At 38.1% G+C, this 20,281-nt stretch overlaps 1 protein-coding gene across 1 annotated transcript; it reads left to right on the top strand.

Moving 5' to 3' along the window:
* The first annotated feature begins 1,068 nt into the window (after window positions 1-1,068).
* LOC132552499 (sodium/nucleoside cotransporter 1-like) lies at window positions 1,069-19,605 on the top strand. The gene is made up of 11 exons (XM_060216677.1): window positions 1,069-1,487; window positions 2,647-2,788; window positions 5,757-5,951; window positions 9,869-10,030; window positions 10,601-10,726; window positions 11,938-12,068; window positions 12,294-12,462; window positions 15,350-15,508; window positions 17,173-17,353; window positions 18,419-18,495; window positions 19,078-19,605. The coding sequence occupies exons 1-11, from the start codon at window positions 1,069-1,071 to the stop codon at window positions 19,603-19,605; spliced, it is 2,289 nt and encodes a 762-aa protein (XP_060072660.1).
* Window positions 19,606-20,281: the final 676 nt, after the last annotated feature.

Below are 20,281 nucleotides of genomic sequence, written 5' to 3'. Positions count from 1 at the left end.
TGGTATACCTAGTTAATTACCAGCACTATTCAGCCGATATCTTGATGTTTGAGGAAATAATCCTGACAAAGTGTTGGCATTTTTCAGTCTAATTAGAGGTTTGGTATACTAGTTAATTACCAGCACTATTCAGCCGATGTCTAGATGTTTGAGGAAGGGATCCTGGCAAAGAGTATTTTTTCAGTCTAATCAGAGGTTCGGTATACCTAGTTAATTACCAGCACTATTCAGCCGATATCTAGATGTTTGAGGAAGAGATCCTGACAAAGTGTTAGTATTTTTCAGTCTAACCATGCAGGGGTTTGATATACGAGGTCTGTTTGATTATTATTTGCGCTTTCTACTTACTTATTACAAATGTCGTTTTTAATTGTTCACTGATATACTCTAACAGAAAAAAAGATATATTCAGAATCATATAAAAAAGACTAAGACTATTTATTCTAGCAACCAAATATCGTATTTCTAATAGATTTCGTATAAATGACTTACTGGAAATGACAGCCTGGTCCATGTATTATTCAGCATAATACGTTAGAATGTTTTACTTAAAGATACTATAGACCTATAGTGACGTAAGGCGAACCAGTTCTGTATTATTGATATGGAGTGTATTTTGTTTTTTTTTTTTTTTTGTTAATTTGAAAAATTCTGAAATTCATTATGAGGAAAAATGGAATCTTGTCTTGTTTTATGTTAAGCATTTTTATTTAATGTTAATTGCGATGGTTTAATTTGTACATACGACAATTTCACCGGTAATGATCAACAATTACAGGGAAAAATAAATAATCGCTTGTCTATAGGGTCACAACCTCTTGATGGCATTATGGGATGTCATGTCTTCTGGGAAACATGGGTATGGGCGTTTTATTTTTCAGTCTTGCTACCAAATAAGATATTCTGTTCGTCGGCTTTGTAAAGGTTAAAGATCATATCAATTTGAAAGTGTAATCAGTAAATGTTGTCAGTACTGCACACCAGGCTCGGACAAGACTGCTGTTCCAGACACGAACAATCAGTGATTAGGAATATCTTTTCTGATTTTAACATTCCATTCTGAAAGTGATGAGTGAACGCGTTGTCGAGACACTGGTAATCCGCGATGGTAACAACTCGGAGTTTGATGACGGAATGCGTACTCGTCATGATGGAGCTTGGGAGACTACAGATACCTTTAGCACGTTGTTTAACTCCGTTTCAAATTCAGTAATTAATTGTAGAAAGTGGACACGACGCTGGCTCATCGACTTCCTCATTTTGTCAGCTATTGTTGCTTACGTTGTATTTATCATCTACACTATCCTCTACGACAAATCGGTGGCGTACTGGACCGTCATTGACGCCGCTATTATTCTACTGTTTAGCTTCCGTCGCTTCACAGGTCTACAGGACTTCGTCAAATCTATCATCGCTCCCACAAGATTCCGAATATTTCTCAGGAGAAGCTTTAGAACAAAAGCAAAGACGCGGAGGATTTTAAGACGGTAAATAGTACGGGGAGTAGCTTGTTATCATCACTCTTATTTTAACTTATTTTGGTAATTTTATCATGAGACCAGCTGCAAAGCTACATATATAAGTGATATGTATTCTGGCAATTCATTTTCGTGAGGTTCAGGCTAACAGATTTACACCTCAAATCACGTCACGAACGTGACCTCGCATATCATCACATCGTGTTTATGTCTCTGATATCAATACAAGTACTCAAACTGTATATGAAGAGTGACCAGGAATTATTTATTTTATATTCTAAATGTTACTCTCAACTCCATGTTTGATTATCTGGCTCCTGCAGGCTATACAGTGATAGATTTAAGATCTCGTTTTAATGAGCGGTCCTACTAACGTTCGACATGTAGTCTGATAATGTATATTGATGTACTCAAACAATCGGTCCATACAGCGATAAACAGTAGTTTTCTGGTTTAGCTCATGATGACTCTAAAACCATTACACGGTTTGCAAATATCTAAAACAAAAAAAAAGAATGCAGCTTTGCGGAGAGTAATGTTCCCAGTGTCTAACTGTCGTTGTTTTTTATGTTTGATTGTCATTATCTGCTATTGTTGTCATGGTTTCCAAGGTAGGTCTTTCTTCTTTGCACTCATATTTTCACGCCATTTATGTTACCATTATCATTGTTATTTTCATATTACTGACATTCCTCTGTTTCAGACTCTGAATACCTGTTTCAGGTGTTTGACTATTGTTTATTTCAAAAATCTCAATACCTCTGTGTCAGACTCTGAATACTTCTGTTTCAGATTATAAGTACCCCTGTTTCAGACTCTGGAAACCTCTGTTTCAGATTATAAGTACCCTTGTTTCAGACTCTGAATACTTCTGTTTCAGATTATAAGTACCCCTGTTTCAGACTCTGGAAACCTCTGTTTCAGATTATAAGTACCCTTGTTTCAGACTCTGGAAACCTCTGTTTCAGGAGTTTGACTATTGTTTATTTAAAAAATCTCAATACCTCTCTTTCAGACCCTGAATACCTCTGTTTCAGACTTAAGTACCCTTGTTTCAGACTCTGAATATCTCTGTTTCAGACTATAAGTACCCCTGTGTCAGACTCTGGAAACCTCTGTTTCAGATTATAAGTACCCCTGTTTCAGACTCTGGGAACCTCTGTTTCAGGTGTTTGACTATTGTGGTTTTCCTATTAATACTAATATTCCTTGCTGTCGATCTCCGAGCAGATACAGAGAGACTGGTATCTCTGGGCGGCCTGTGTCTCTTGATATTCCTTGTCTTTATTACATCCAAGTCTCCCACTAAGGTAAGTACAACATAAGCCTGGATAACCAAGCACGTGGCACAGACAAATATATTACTTTGATGATAACACATTATCAAGGGTTAAGCCACAGTGTAGACAGATAAGGAATCAAATACGGACAGCTTTGGACAACGACAAACACGATATACATGTAAAAACAGTGGTGAAATTGCCTTGATAACGCTTGGTCTTCTGCCCATTTTTCCGAAATCGTTTTATTGGGAGCATTTAAGTGCTGCCAATGTACAATGGTACAATGGATGTCTTCCCGTCCGTCCTGTCTTGAAACAATGCCATATCTTTAGGACCCCTGACACAGATTAATAGGTCAATGGTCACATAAAACAGCTTCTGCATATTCATCAAACAATGATATTTATATGTATGGGAGTAAGGTCATTCACAATTAGACATTTTAACCCACCATCAACACACGTGAGCTATTCATATCTCCCTACATTAACCAACCATCAACACACCTGAATTATTCATATCTCCCTACATTAACCCACCATCAACACACGTGAGCTAGTCATATCTCCCTATATTACCCCACCATCAACACACGTGAGCTATTCATATCACCCTATATTACCCCACCACCAACACACGTGAGCTATTCATATCTCCCTACATTAACCCACCATCAACACACGTGAGCTATTCATATCTCCCTACATTACCCTACCATCAACACACGTCAGCTATTCATATCTCCCTACATTAACCCACCATCAACACACGTGAGCTATTCATATCTCCCTACATTAACCCACCATCAACACACGTGAGCTAGTCATATCTCCCTACATTAACCCACCATCAACACACGTGAGCTAGTCATATCTCCCTATAATACTCCACCATCAACACACGTGAATTATTCACATCACCCTACATTACCCTACCATCAACACACGTGAGCTAGTCATATCTCCCTATATTACCCCACCATCAACACACGTGAGCTATTCATATCACCCTATATTACCCCACCACCAACACACGTGAATTATTCATATCTCCCTACATAAACCCATCATCAACACACGCGAGCTATTCATATTACCCTATATTACCCCACCATCAACACACGTGAGCAATTCATATCTCCCTACATTAACCCACCATCAACACACGTGAGCTATTCATATCTCCCTATATTACCCCACCATCAACACACGTGAGCTATTCATATCACCCTATATTACCCCACCATCAACACACGTGAATTATTCATATCTCCATACATAAACCCACCATCAACACACGTGAGCTATTCATATCTCCCTACATTAACCAACCATCAACACACCTGAATTATTCATATCTCCCTACAGTAACCCACCACCAACACACGTGAGCTAGTCATATCTCCCTATATTACCCCACCATCAACACACGTGAGCTATTCATATCTCCCTACATTAACCCACCATCAACACATGTGAGCTATTCATATCTCCCTACATTAACCCACCATCAACACACGTGAGCTATTCATATCTCCCTATATTACCCCACCATCAACACACGTGAATTATTCATATCTCCCTACATAAACCCATCATCAACACACGTGAGCTATTCATATCACCCTATATTACCCCACCATCAACACACGTGAATTATTCATATCTCCCTACATAAACCCATCATCAACACATGTGAGCTATTCATATCACCCTATATTACCCCACCATCAACACACGTGAGCTATTCATATCACCCTATATTACCCCACCATCAACACACGTGAGCTATTCATATCACCCTATATTACCCCACCATCAACACACGTGAGCTATTCATATCTCCCTACATTAACCCACCGTCAACACACGTGAGCTATTCATATCACCCTACATTAACCCACCATCAACACACGTGAGCTATTCATATCATCCTACATTAACCCACCATTAACACACGTGAGCTATTCATATCACCCTACATTAATCCACCATCAACACACGTGAGCTATTCATATCTCCCTACATTAACCCACCATCAACACACGTGAATTTTTCATATCTCCCTACATTACCCTACCATCAGCACACGTGAGCTATTCATATCTCCCTACATTAACCAACCATCAACACACCTGAATTATTCATATCTCCCTACATCAACCCACCACCAACCAACGTGAGCTAGTCATATCTCCCTATATTACCCCACCATCAACACACGTGAGCTATTCATATCACCCTACATTAACCCACCATCAACACACGTGAGCTATTCATATAATCCTACATTAACCCACCATCAACACAAGTGAGCTATTCATATCACCCTACATTAACCCACCATCAACACACGTGAATTATTCATATCACCCTACATTACCCTACCATCAACACACGTGAGCTATTCATATCTCCCTACATTAACCAACCATCAACACAGGTGAATTATTCATATCTCCATACATTAACCCACCATCAACACACGTGAGCTAGTCATATCTCCCTATATTACCCCACCATCCACACACGTGAGCTAGTCATATCATCCTACATTAACCCACCATCAACACACGTGAGCTAGTCATATCACCCTACATTAACCCACCATCAACACACGTGAGCTATTCATATCACCCTACATTAACCCACCATCAACACACGTGAGCTAGTCATATCACCCTATATTACCCCACCATCAACACACGTGAGCTATTCATATCATCCTACATTTACCCACCATCAACACACGTGAATTATTCATATCACCCTACGTCCGTCGTCCGAAGGATCCGTATTCCGTAAGCAAACAATTGTTATCAATCGTTTACATATTCCAAAGGTAAGCTTACCTTTGTCCCTAGTTGTACATTTCTTGTTTTGTCTTGTTTTTTGTTAAAGAGTAAGGACCAACGAATGGTGGGCACCAAGAGCTCACTGGAATCTGTTGTTTAGATACGATGTATCATCATTTAACGTTGTTTTGTATAATCCAGGTTTGCTGGACCCCTGTGTTATGGGGACTAATACTACAGTTCACTTGGGGTGTCTTGATACTCAGGTGGCAACCAGGGTTTGAGATATGTAAATTTATTGGTGATGGTGTAAGTGGCTTTCTCGGATTCGCAGACGAAGGATCCAAGTTTGTATTCGACGAAAAGAACTATACGATGCACGTCGTTGCATTTAAGGTAATAAGTTTTCGATGTGATAGCCCAACAAGTTGATAATACTAAGTTCCAATATAACATAACATATAATATATGGTGAATAATGGACGCAAGTATGTGGCCTTAATATTCGTGTCAAATATTTTACTATATCTAGTTGTTAATGATACTTTCACTTTTGATCAATTTGGATTTTCCTCAGTTGTCTCACTGGCTTCAAACTTTAGGCCCTTAGCATCACTGACAAGTTTCAGAGGGACGAAACAGCTGTATGATGTAGCACCACTGACAAGTTTCAGAGGGACGAAACAGCTGTATGATGTAACATCACTGACGAGTCCTAAAAGGACGAAACAGCTGTATGATGTAGCATCACTGACAAGTTTCAGAGGGACGAAACAGCTGTATGATGTAGCATCACTGACAAGTTTTAGAAGGACGAAACAGCTGTATGATGTAGCATCACTGACAAGTTTAAGAGGGACAAAACAGCTGTATGATGTAGCATCACTGACAAGTTTCAGAGGGACGAAACAGCTGTATGATGTAGCATCACTGACAAGTTTCAGAGGGACGAAACAGCTGTATGATGTAGCATCACTGACAAGTTTTAGAAGGACGAAACAGCTGTATGATGTAGCATCGCTGACAAGTTTAAGAGGGACGAAACAGCTGTATGATGTAGCATCACTGACAAGTTTTAGAGGGACGAAACAGCTGTGTGATGAAACATCACTGACGAGTCCTAGAAGGACGAAACAGCTGTATGATGTAGCATTACTGACGAGTCCTAGTAGGACGAAACAGCTGTATGATGCAACATCACTGACGAGTCGTAGAAGGACGAAACAGCTGTATGATGAAACATCACTGACGAGTCCTAGAAGGACGAAACAGCTGTATGATGTAGCATTACTGACGAGTCCTAGTAAGACGAAACAGCTGTATGATGCAACATCACTGACGAGTCGTAGAAGGACGAAACAGCTGTATGATGAAACATCACTGACGAGTCCTAGAAGGACGAAACAGCTGTATGATGTAGCATCACTGACAAGTTTCAGAGGGACGAAACAGCTGTATGATGTAGCATCACTGACAAGTTTAAGAGGGACGAAACAGCTGTATGATGTAGCATCACTGACAAGTTTAAGAGGGACGAAACAGCTGTATGATGTAGCATCACTGACAAGTTTCAGAGGGACGAAACAGCTGTATGATGTAGCATCACTGACAAGTTTTAGAGGGACGAAACAGCTGTATGATGTAGCACCACTGACAAGTTTCAGAGGGACGAAACAGCTGTATGATGTAGCATCACTGACAAGTTTTAGAAGGACGAAACAGCTGTATGATGTAGCACCACTGACAAGTTTAAGAGGGACGAAACAGCTGTATGATGTAACATCACTGACGAGTCCTAAAAGGACGAAACAGCTGTATGATGTAGCATTACTGACAAGTTTCAGAGGGACGAAACAGCTGTATGATGTAGCATCACTGACAAGTTTAAGAGGGACAAAACAGCTGTATGATGTAGCATCACTGACAAGTTACAGAGGGACGAAACAGCTGTATGATGTAGCATCACTGACAAGTTTCAGAGGGACGAAACAGCTGTATGATGTAGCATCACTGACAAGTTTAAGAGGGACGAAACAGCTGTATGATGTAGCATCACTGACAAGTTTAAGAGGGACGAAACAGCTGTATGATGTAGCATCACTGACAAATTTTAGAGGGACGAAACAGCTGTGTGATGAAACATCACTGACGAGTCCTAGAAGGACGAAACAGCTGTATGATGTAGCATCACTGACGAGTCCTAGAAGGACAAAACAGCTGTATGATGTAGCATCACTGACGAGTCCTAGAAGGACGAAACAGCTGTATGACGCAGTTTATACATTGTTTGGCTCTACTGTATTAAACTCTCAATTTTTAAAAGGTGCTATCCACTTGTGTCTTTTGTACAATCTTTCAACATAAACTGCTCTGCTATTTATCTATGTTATCTACATAATTATTTATGTTCTGTTTCCGTAATCACTACCGAGATTAACCACTCCTGATCATTTCTATATTATTCTTTGGTTTTGCCTCTTTTCACTGGTCGTTTTTTATCAAATGATATACGATAAAAATTAAATTAAGATGTTGGCAAAATCACATATACTTTGAAACAGGTCGTTTAAAAATATACTGGTCCCAGTACCAAGACATTTCGTACAATGGTAATTGTAATAGTTATAGAAACTGTCCTCTATGTCAATCTTTCATCGGAGACTCCCGAAACTGTCCTCTATGTCAATGTATATTCGGAGACTCCCGAAACTGGCCTCTATGTCAATGTTTCATCGGAGACTGCTGAAACTGGCCTCTATGTCAATGTTTCATCGGAGACTGCTGAAACTGTCCTCTATGTCAATGTTTCATCGGAGACTGCTGAAACTGTCCTCTATGTCAATGTTTCATCGGAGACTGCTGAAACTTTCCTCTATGTCAATGTTTCATCGGAGACTGCTGAAACTGTCCTCTATGTCAATGTTTCATCGGAGACTCCCGAAACTGTCCTCTATGTCAATGTTTCATCGGAGACTGCTGAAACTGGCCTCTATGTCAATGTTTCATCGGAGACTGCTGAAACTGGCCTCTATGTCAATCTTTCATCGGAGACTGCTGAAACTGGCGTCTATGTCAATCTTTCATCGGAGACTGCTGAAACTGTCCTGTTTGTCAATCTTTCATTGGAGACTGCTGAAACTGGCGTCTATGTCAATCTTTCATCGGAGACTGCTGAAACTGTCCTGTTTGTCAATCTTTCATTGGAGACTGCTGAAACTGGCGTCTATGTCAATCTTTCATCGGAAACTGCTGAAACTGGCGTCTATGTCAATCTTTCATCGGAGACTGCTGAAACTGGCCTCTATGTGAATCTTTCATCGGAGACTGCTGAAACTGGCCTCTATGTGAATCTTTCATTGGAGACTGCTGAAACTGGCGTCTATGTCAATCTTTCATCGGAGACTGCTGAAACTGGCCTCTATGTCAATCTTTCATTGGAGACTGCTGAAACTGGCGTCTATGTCAATCTTTCATCGGAGACTGCTGAAACTGTCTTTCATCGGAGACTGCTGTTTTTGTCAATCTTTCATTGGAGACTGCTGAAACTGGCGTCTATGTCAATCTTTCATCGGAGACTGCTGAAACTGGCCTCTATGTCAATCTTTCATCGGAGACTGCTGAAACTGGCCTCTATGTCAATCTTTCATCGGAGACTGCTGAAACTGTCCTGTTTGTCAATCTTTCATTGGAGACTGCTGAAACTGGCGTCTATGTCAATCTTTCATCGGAGACTGCCGAAACTGTCCTCTATGTCAATCTTTCATCGGAGACTGCTGAAACTGTCCTGTTTGTCAATCTTTCATTGGAGACTGCTGAAACTGGCGTCTATGTCAATCTTTCACCGGAGACTGCTGAAACTGGCGTCTATGTCAATCTTTCATTGGAGACTGCTGAAACTGGCGTCTATGTCAATCTTTCATCGGAGACTGCTGAAACTGACATCTATGTCAATGTTTCATCGGAGACTCCCGAAACTGGCGTCTATGTCAATCTTTCATCGGAGACTGCTGAAACTGGCCTCTATGTCAATGTTTCATCGGAGACTGCTGAAACTGACATCTATATCAATCTTTCATCGGAAATTGCTGAAAATGTCCTGTTTGTCAATCTTTCAACGGAGACTGCTGAATCTGTTTGTTATGTCAAAATTCTATCTGACTCTTCTAACTGTTCTAGACAGCAGTTTCTGTCTATATAAATCATGGCGGGTGGTATTTAGAACGTATCCTACATTATACTTTATGAAATCTGCGTGTGCCACATTCTATTTCACTAGACCTAGTAGTACAAATGATTATGTCCTATACTCCCAGATTCTACCTGTAGTGGTGTACTTCAGCGCCGTGGTGTCTATCCTGTATTACTTGGGAGTGATGCAGTTCATCATTAATGGACTAGCCAAGTTGTTCCAGTATACTATGAAGACCACAGCCATCGAGTCCTTTGCTACTGCGGCTCATATCTTCATTGGACAGGTGAGAATAAAAATCATCTAGCGAAGTGATGTTAGGGAACCTGGGAGAGATGTAAATATCAGCCGTAGCCTTGTACCTAGTTACCTAAACTTCATTGAATTCATTCAAAAAGAACAAGACAATCTCAATGTTGAAACAGTGCGCAATTCTGCTGTAACAAGAACTAAACACAGTGACGAAAAACCAATCTTTAGCATCCATCACATTTCTGGCATCGAATACCAATGCCAGTTTATCTAACGAAAGTCTCCTGTTATCGTCTCAGTTTTCGGCAGGCAATCGTAAGATAATATCGTTTTGATCTAAACATATGCTTATGAGGGGATTAAGGAAACTCCTGTCTTCAGAATAGTTTGACTTATTCTGATTCTATAAATCGTGCTAGCAAAGGCTAGAAGCCTTTTTGAAAAGATCACACAATACTAAACACACGACGATTTCCCTCGCTGTACACTGGTGCCAGTATTCAATGTTGCTACACAGACGAACACAAAGTCATCTATTCAGCTTTGTTTTATTGCTGTAGATCTCATTGACTATCCCGTATTATATAAACGTCTTTCCTGTCAGGTGGAGTCTTCGATAGCCTTAAAGCCATTCTTTAGTGATCTTACATTATCCGAACTGAATGCCGTGATGACGTCAGGATTTGCTACAGTGGCTGGAACAGTCATCGCTGCCTACATCGAGTTTGGGGTTCGTATATGGAATAAAGGTAGTGTACCACGGTTCAGTGATGCATGTCTTGCGTCGTTTAATCTACCATCGAAAATAAAGATAGTCCGTAGTCCATCCATAAGGAAAGGCTATTATCTTATAACACAAGTAATTAGTTCGGATATTTTCAACGAATGGTGTTAGAGAGGATTTTTAAAATAGTTTTATTGTCTCCCTTGTAAGATAAAGCTACACCAATTTTCAGTAGTATTGTTTATATTTACACTCTTTGTCAGTGTCAAGGCTATGATGTAGGTTGCGTATACTTTCTTTACTATTTTAGGAAGATCATAACAGCATCCTCTGTCAGTATTAATGCTGTGATGTATAAAAAAAAATAAATAAAAAGTCAAAATACCTTTTCCACTTCATGTATATTAATTTGTACACGCATCTCGTATGTTCAACTTACTAACTGGTACTTACTAACTGGTAGTGCGTACTACTTACTAACTGGTACTTACGACTTACTAACTGGTACTTACGACTTACCTACTGGTACTTACGACTTACTAACTGATAATATTGACTTACTAACTGATACTTACGACTTACTACTTACTAACTGGTACTCACAACTTACTAACTGGTACTCACAACTTACTAACTGATACTTACGACTTACTAACTGGTACCTACTGCTTACTAACTGGTACTTACGACTTACCTACTGGTACTTACGACTTACTAACCGATACTTACGACTTACTAACTGGTATTTACAACTTACTTACTGGTACTTACAACTTACTAACTGATACTTACAACTTACTAACTGGTACTCACGACTTACTAACTGCTACTTACGACTTACTAACTGGTACTTACTACTTACTAACTGGTATTTACAACTTACTAACTGGTACTCACGACTTACTAACTGATACTTACGACTTACTAACTGGTATTTACAACTTACTAACTGGTACTTACTACTTGCTAACTGGTACTTACGACTTACTAACTGGTATTTACAACTTACTAACTGATACTTACAGCTTACTAACTGGTACTCACGACTTACTAACTGGTACTAACTACTTACTAACTGGTACTCACGACTTACTAACTGGTACTTACTACTTACTAACTGGTATTTACGACTTATTAACTGGTACTGCGACTTACTAGCTGGATTTTACGACAACTGATGACCAGGGTGACCTGTTCCGTGATATTGTGTTTTCAAGGTTCCCCCTGAACACGTCATCTCAGCTTCGTTTATGTCCGCTCCTGCCGCTCTCGCCGTAGCTAAGCTAGGATGGCCCGAGACCAAACTGACTACTGACAAGGAGAGAGAGGTTGTTCTCACAGAAGTTGGGTAGGTATACTTTACTACTTATGTTTGTGTGCTGTAATATACCCCGCTTTTGTTATATTACAACTGATATCGAAGAACCTGCATCCCCATCCACATTTAAAACCACGACCTTTGGTGAATGTGCGATACTGAAGAATTTCACAGTATGGTCGTCGTGTTCTTCTGTGAGTGACCTCGATTTTATTCTCGCTGTTTTATTTAAAATTTATGTATTAATTGACACAGACAGGAGTTGAATATTATGGAAGCAGCTTCGGCAGGAGCAGTTGGATCTATTAAACTAATCTCGTATGTCATCGTAAATCTCATCGCCTTCATTGCCCTCCTGGCCTTCGTCAATTACTTCTTCTCTTTCATGGGAGCACGTGTCGGTCATCCCGAGTTTACATTCGAGGTATGTATGGGAGAGAAATTGTATAAAAAAAACTTAAACTTGACGTATCCGTCCCTGAAAACTTTTCTAGTCCTTAAACCTTCAACAAAGGAAACAATCAAATGTCATGTGGATTTCGGTCTGGTGGACAGAGTAGAGGGTCAATCAGTACTACTTTCTCTTGCTAACGTCTGCAATAGATTATTTTTGTGAGGTGAAGCATTGTCACCGTGTCATTATGACCTTATATACTTTTCATTGTTCTGTTCGTTTTATGCACTTTATCTCTATAAAACTTTACATTGACAAATTTTCTATTTTAAATGGTATCTGAAATACTGGTCCACTAGATTGAAAAAAGGAAACAAAACATGTGTTTGGTATCTTTATACATTAGACAGTTACTGACCTTTGTTGGTGTACGACAACCACTGCTTGTTGTATATGCGAATTTAGGGTTCAACGTATTGCACCCAAGTTTCGTCTTTCGTCTCTTAACTAAAAAAATCTTCTTCAGTGACCATACTTTCTGTTAGAGGAAGTTAATACTTGTCCTATTGTTCAATCATTAGCAAATGAGGGACCCTCCGAACACAGCGCTTTTTAAATTTCAAACACGTGACGAGTTTGTCCTGCCTCTGAAGTCTCAGAAACAGTGTAACGACCAACTTTCTCAGCTTATGATTCTACAGCAGCAAAGTTCTTATTTGAAACAGAAACAACTCGCTCGTCTGACTATATTTTCACTTTCATATAAATTTTGTCACTTTTTTTATTTACTGACCTACCTGGTTCTAAGAGACGACAGATGTGCTATTTGTACTGCAAAACATGCATGTGTTCTTGATGTACTTGTAAAAAACAGTCCCTATCAGTTTCAAATACAGTCTTAACCTTAAACATTCAAAACTATGCCGCTGGTCAAAAATGCACACCATTCATAAATGATTAATTTGCTCAGTTCTGAGGGAATTGTGTTAAAAGTTTACACGTGAATGTAGTCCTGTATTCGAAAGTTGTGAAGTGACAATTCAACGTGGATTTAAATACATACGTTTAATGTTTTAGAGAGAAATCGGGGAAAAATTCTTAAGCTTGGCTGATATAGACCATACTCTCTGTAATAGAGATCAGGTTCTAGAATTTTCTCCTGATTTAACCTATAAATATAAAGCTTAAAACGACTGAGCCTTAAACAAAAATTTCTACATGAAAAATAATGTATTTGTCTAGTTAAAGTGCCTTCCATTTTTTAGAAATAAAAATCAATTCTAAATACAGTATCAGATACTGGTGTTCGTTATAAATGTAACTAATGTACTATCTATGTACTATCTATCTACTATCTATGTACTATCTATCTATATCTATGTACTATCTATCTATACTATCTATGTACTATCTATGTACTATCTATCTACTATCTATGTACTATCTATGTACTATCTATCTACTATCTATCTACTATCTATGTACTATCTATGTACTATCTATCTACTATCTATGTACTATCTATGTACTATCTATCTACTATCTATGTACTATCTATGTACTATCTATGTACTACTATGTACTATCTATCTACTATCTATGTACTATCTATCTACTATCTATCTACTATCTATCTATCTACTATCTATGTACTATCTATCTATCTACTATCTATGTACTATCTATCTACTATCTATGTACTATCTATCTACTATCTATCTATCTATATATATGTACTATCTACTATCTATGTACTATATCTATCTATCTATCTACTATCTATGTACTATCTATGTACTATCTATCTACTATCTATCTACTATCTATGTACTATCTATCTACTATCTATGTACTATCTATGTACTATCTATCTACTATCTATGTACTATCTATCTACTATCTGTGTACTATCTATCTACTATCTACTACTATCTATGTACTATCTATCTACTATCTATGTACTATCTATCTACTATCTATGTACTATCTATCTACTATCTATCTACTATCTATGTACTATCTATCTACTATCTATCTACTATCTATGTACTATCTATGTACTATCTATCTACTATCTATGTACTATCTATGTACTATCTATGTACTATCTATGTACTATCTATCTACTATCTATGTACTATCTATGTACTATCTATGTACTATCTATCTACTATCTATCCACTATCTATCTATCTATGTACTATCTATCTATCTATCTACTATCTATCTACTATCTATCTACTATCTGTACTATCTATCTACTATCTATGTACTATCTATCTACTATCTATCTACTATCTATCTACTATCTATGTACTATCTATGTACTATCTATCTACTATCTATCTACTATCTGTCTACTATCTATCTACTATCTATGTACTATCTATCTACTATCTATCTACTATCTATCTACTATCTATCTACTATCTATGTACTATCTATCTACTATCTATGTACTATCTATCTACTATCTATGTACTATCTATGTACTATCTATCTACTATCTATCTATCTACTATCTATGTACTATCTATGTACTATCTATGTACTATCTATCTATCTATCTACTATCTATGTACTATCTATGTACTATCTATCTATCTATCTATCTATCTATGTACTATCTATGTACTATCTATCTACTATCTATGTACTATCTATGTACTATCTATGTACTATCTATCTATCTATCTATATCTACTATCTATGTACTATCTATCTACTATCTATGTACTATCTATGTACTATCTATCTACTATCTATACTATCTATGTACTATCTATCTACTATCTATGTACTATCTATGTACTATCTATCTACTATCTATGTACTATCTATGTACTATCTATCTACTATCTATCTACTATCTATGTACTATCTATCTACTATCTATGTAGTATCTATGTATCTGTAGTATCTGTGTTCGTACGTGTTCATGCCACTGGCCTTGGTGATGGGAGTTCGATGGCAGGACTGTGACAAGGTAGCGAGGCTTATCGGCAAGAAAATATTCATCAACGAGTTTCTGTCCTATGCTGACCTCGGACACATGATTGAGAACAATGAGTTGGATGTATGTATTTAAATAACTATATATCCGAATTGGATCAATTAATATGAGCGAATGTGCAAAAGGACTTTTGTCCTTAACAGACCCCAGGAATATGACCAAAAACAATGACCCAGATGTATCTACAGCAATATTCATGTCGCACAGTTTGAACCCAATTCTCTAATTAAATATTTATATCAATATCTATACTTATTGATACTTCCTTATTTTGATCTTGATCATAAACTTCAAATATCAACGTGTCTCAGTTCATCATCTTTTGTCAGTGTGATAGAACTCCAGTATGTTTTGGTTCAATATCTGTAGTAAGGTTTATGTCGTCAGTGTTTGGAACTCCAGTACGTTTTAGTTCAATATCTGTAGTAAGGTTTATGTTATCAGTGTAATAGAACTCCAGTACGTTTTAGTTCAATATCTGTAGTAAGGTTTATGTTATCAGTGTAATAGAACTCCAGTACGTTTTAGTTGAATATCTGTAGTAAGGTTGATGTCGTCAGTGTTATAGAACTCCAGTACGTTTTAGTTGAATATCTGTAGTAAGGTTGATGTCGTCAGTGTTATAGAACTCCAGTACGTTTTAGTCCAGTATCTAGTAAGGCTAATGTCCTGCTATGTGTCCCTATCTTATTTCCGTGTTCGTTATCTTCAGTCCATGAATGTGTCCTTGTGTTCATATTTACTACACTCTGATGTAAATATGGAAAAGATTTGTCGTGACTAGATAGTTTCCTTGCACAAGGTATTACTGTATGGGACAGAAGACAGAATAGTCCAGCTCATTCTCAACGACGGTAATAAAAGATAGGCATATACTTTATAACGAATCAGACTTCTCGGAATCTACAGTGAGTCTACAGTGATGATAAATACAATTGAAGTTGACTGAACACTGTGTTCTGTGTGGTTCTTTGGACTTCTACCACGACACATAATTTCAGTCTTTAGAGTAAATATAACGTAAATCACAACATGCCTGATTTTTATATCATACGTTGTGTAAAGCTGAGCTGGTGTTTTTCTGTCTGTATATATGTTTCTGTGTCGGTGACTGTGGTACATTGGACGGTTAAGACGTCTGGTAAGGAAATTCGCCGTGTTAAAAGTACCGAACAAATGTAGGAAGTCAGATTTCAAGTTTTAAATTTGGTTCTTACGCGAAGAAAACATGTTTCCTCTAAAGTGTAGGGCACTGAATGGATTACTGAAATACGACAACGTGCACTGAAGTATGCCCTATTCTGGTAAATCTTTGGTATATTAGCTGCTGACATCATCAGTTACGGAATTCGAGATATTTTGTGACGTACCGTTTTTTAAATCATCGAAAGAATGGCACCCGCTGTTTGCCTCTTCTTTTTATCTGGTAAAAAAAAAATGATATTTCAGAAAAAATGACCCTATTTGTTTCCTTACTTAATTTTTTTTCTAGATGCATATGAATGTTCATATTAGAATAGCCTAAAAAAGATGGTTTTACTTGTATGATTTTGTCATGTAAGTGCACACTCCCATGAAAATACGTTTGAAACAGTTGACAACTAAACCGACCTACAATAAGTCTGGACACCAAGTATCCCATTTGGATCATCTGATTTGGGATGTCCAAGTCTGCTAGAAACCGGAAGAGACATAGTTCATATGAACTTTGACCTTTTGTTTTATAGAACCGTTCTGCAGTGATAACTACCTACATCCTGTGTGGGTTTGGAAGTATTGCTGCCATGGGAATCAACCTTGGAGCCTTAACAGCAGCCGCTCCCAGCAGACGAAAAGACTATGCTAACGGTATGCTCAGAGCCATGATTGGCGGAAATGTCGCTAGCTTCATGACCGCGTGCGTTGCAGGTGAGGACAATTAAATTTGAATTAAATCAAATCAATATTGATACGGTTATTTCTCATTAAAAAGTTTATACTGTGTGGAAAAATGTAACTTAGTGGAGCGTTTGGATGTAACGTGTCCAAGACAGATTTATCTGTAAAATAAATACCACGATGTTGTCAGTATGTTTTAGGCACAAACAATTAGTGGAAACTTAGAATGCCTGGATTTAGAAAACCGCGGTTTCTATTATCAAGGGAAAAGAATACCAAATGAATTAACGTGTATATATATAGTTATGTACAGTTCACTTACGGCAGTCATAGCTTGATGCGACAGTGTTTTTACCTGTCACACCCAACCTTACAAAGCCTGCACATTCGATAAGCTTAAATGTGTTATATTTATTTATATCGTGTATCAGAGAGAAAAATACTCTCTTGTGTTCCATTATCAGAAAAAATCCATGGATTACAAAAGGCAGCTAAACACTCATCATTGTAAAGAACCCCTGTTTAATATCTTTAAATCAGACAGGAGACAGGATATTGGGCCAGTAACATTAGGTAATTATCGTCTATCAAGTCTGTTCAAATGAATGACCTTTGCCTTCTTTCACACCCACAGGGATAATTTGTGTTAAAGTACGCAAACGACTTCCTCTGAATAACCAAAAGCGGCAAGTCACGTGAGTGACATGCTAAGATGAAGGGATCAAGTTTATTCAGATGGGTGACTGACCAACTGACAAAAAATTCACTGGGATAAAATATGTAAAATTTATCAAAACGAAAAAAACCCACTCTTATGTTACTTCGCTTGTAACATCGGAAAGAATGGATAGTTTGTGATAAACGTGGACGTTAACATAACCCGCCCTTCCCTACAATTGAATGCCTTCATTTCTTTACTAGCAACAGATCTGGTTAACGATCAACCTCCTCTGGACTTTCCGTTATACCACTACAAAATGCATTCTATTTACATAACATAGTACATTGTACATTATTTTATCATTTAGTAATGTAAGGAGAAAGAACTGAAATGACACAGAACCGATGACATACTTGGTCCGTTTATACCAACAGGGATGCTGTACCGCGAGTCCAGTTTTCTGACCAACACCACTGCTGTCAATGCAACTGCTGTCAATGCAACGTTATATGTGCTCAAGTTTAGTACCACTGAAAACTCATCTTACCCTACCACGTGACCTATGATGTGTCCTGAGCAAAGCGACACGCTGATGACGTCATTTAACCAGTCGATCCAATCTGATGTAATTTATTGTTGTGTAAAATGCCACGGTATATAACTTAATTGATGATGGGAATCGAGTTAGGGATTAGAGATTAAAACAGAGTCTAAGGTGAGACAGAAAGGAAAGAATTGAACCAAAGTTCAGAGATTAAGAAGTCGGAGCTAAGAGATTAATATTGAGTCTGGAGTATGAAAGAGAAGAACAGACTGAACCCGATTTCAGAAAAGAAACAATAAAAACAAACAATGAAGTAAACTTCATCAGGCAGTTGTTTCCTACTTATAGGACTTGTCAGGGATGTCAAAGGCCTAAAGTTTGAAGCCCAGGAGACGAACGAAGAAAATTCACTTGAAGGGACAAACCGAAATGTGGAGGCCTGAATGCAGGAGGTGCACTAGCCTAAATATTGACTGTGATTTTCATTTGTTTGATGATAACAATGCAGTGCATGTATATATTCTGAACCGTGTCAATATTCGAAGTTAGGACGTAGTGATTAAGAGAGAGTGTGAGGGAGGACAGAAAAGGTCAGAGTCTAGTCAGGGGATAGAGATTGGGAGAGAGTGTGAGGGAGGACAAAAAAAGTCAAAGTCGAGTCAAGGATTAGAGATTGAGAGAGAGTGTGAGGGAGGACAGAAAAGATCAGAGTCGAGTCAGGGGTTAGAGATTAAGAGAGATTCTGCGGGAGGACAGAAAAGATCAGAGTCGAGTCAGGGGTTAGAGATTAAGAGAGAGTCAGAGGGAGGACAGAAAAGATCAGAGTCGAGTCAGGAATTAGAGATTAAGAGTGAGTGTGAGGGAGGACAGAAAAGGTCAGAGTCGGGTCAGGAATTAGAGATTAAGAGAGAATGTGAGGGAGGACAGAAAAGGTCAGAGTCGAGTCAGGAATTAGAGATTAAGAGTGAGTGTGAGGGAGGACAGAAAAGGTCAGAGTCGAGTCAGGAATTAGAGATTAAGAGAGAGTGTGAGGGAGGACAGAAAAGATCAGAGTCGAGTCAGAGATTAGAGGTTTAGAAAGAATATTATTTGAAAACGAACGGAAACAGCTACTATATCAAAATTGGTAACACCCTTATATTCTGAAGGCCTAAAAGTCCGAAGGCCCAATAGTCCGAAGGTCCAATAGTCCGAAGGCCCGATAGTCTAAAAATGGTTACGTATTTTTGTTTCTTATTTAACTGTAAATGAAATAATGACGAAATTTAGAGAGAAAAATAGTTAAGCAATAATAACAGAAATCATCGTAACATTTATCACAGGTTTTGGCACAAAAAATCGCGAGAAAAAATGGCCCTAAGTATTCTTTTATCTTATACTATAACAGTTAAGTGAAAAGCGACTTATATTTGTAAGCGACGGGAATGTGAACAGAAATGGCGCGAAAAAAATGTAGGAGAAAGCATGCATGGTAAACAGTACGGGGATTCCGACTTACATGAGCGGCGAAGATGGCGCGAAAAAAACCTGAGAAAATTCGGACTATTGGACTTTCGGACTTTAGGGCCTTCGTACTATTGGGCCTTCGGAATATAAGGCTGTCACCATCTAAATTTATCAATATCATTGTAACACTTTATATGTAAAGATGTCAGCGGAATAAATGTTAAAGAAACAACTGTCTGTGTTCTGATAAAATATGTACTACGTGGTATTGTATTGTGTATACGAACCAATTGTAAAATTCTGTATT

Source organism: Ylistrum balloti, unplaced genomic scaffold (genome assembly GCF_031769215.1).
Source record: "Ylistrum balloti isolate Yb309-2 unplaced genomic scaffold, AGI_CSIRO_Ybal_v1 Utg370252, whole genome shotgun sequence".
In the NCBI taxonomy this organism is placed as follows: Eukaryota; Metazoa; Mollusca; class Bivalvia; order Pectinida; family Pectinidae; genus Ylistrum; species Ylistrum balloti.
The sequence above is the reverse complement of the archived record's forward strand: the minus strand, read 5'-3'. Positions and strand labels throughout refer to the sequence as shown.

Bases quoted from the DNA above. Each gene is read 5' to 3' on its own strand.
- LOC132552499 (XM_060216677.1), top strand. From the start codon at position 1,069: ATGAGTGAACGCGTTGTCGAGACACTGGTAATCCGCGATGGTAACAAC. The intron at 1,488-2,646 runs GTAAATAGTACG...CCTCTGTTTCAG, and splicing joins ACGCGGAGGATTTTAAGACG to GTGTTTGACTATTGTGGTTT. The intron at 12,069-12,293 runs GTAGGTATACTT...TAATTGACACAG, and splicing joins GTTGTTCTCACAGAAGTTGG to ACAGGAGTTGAATATTATGG.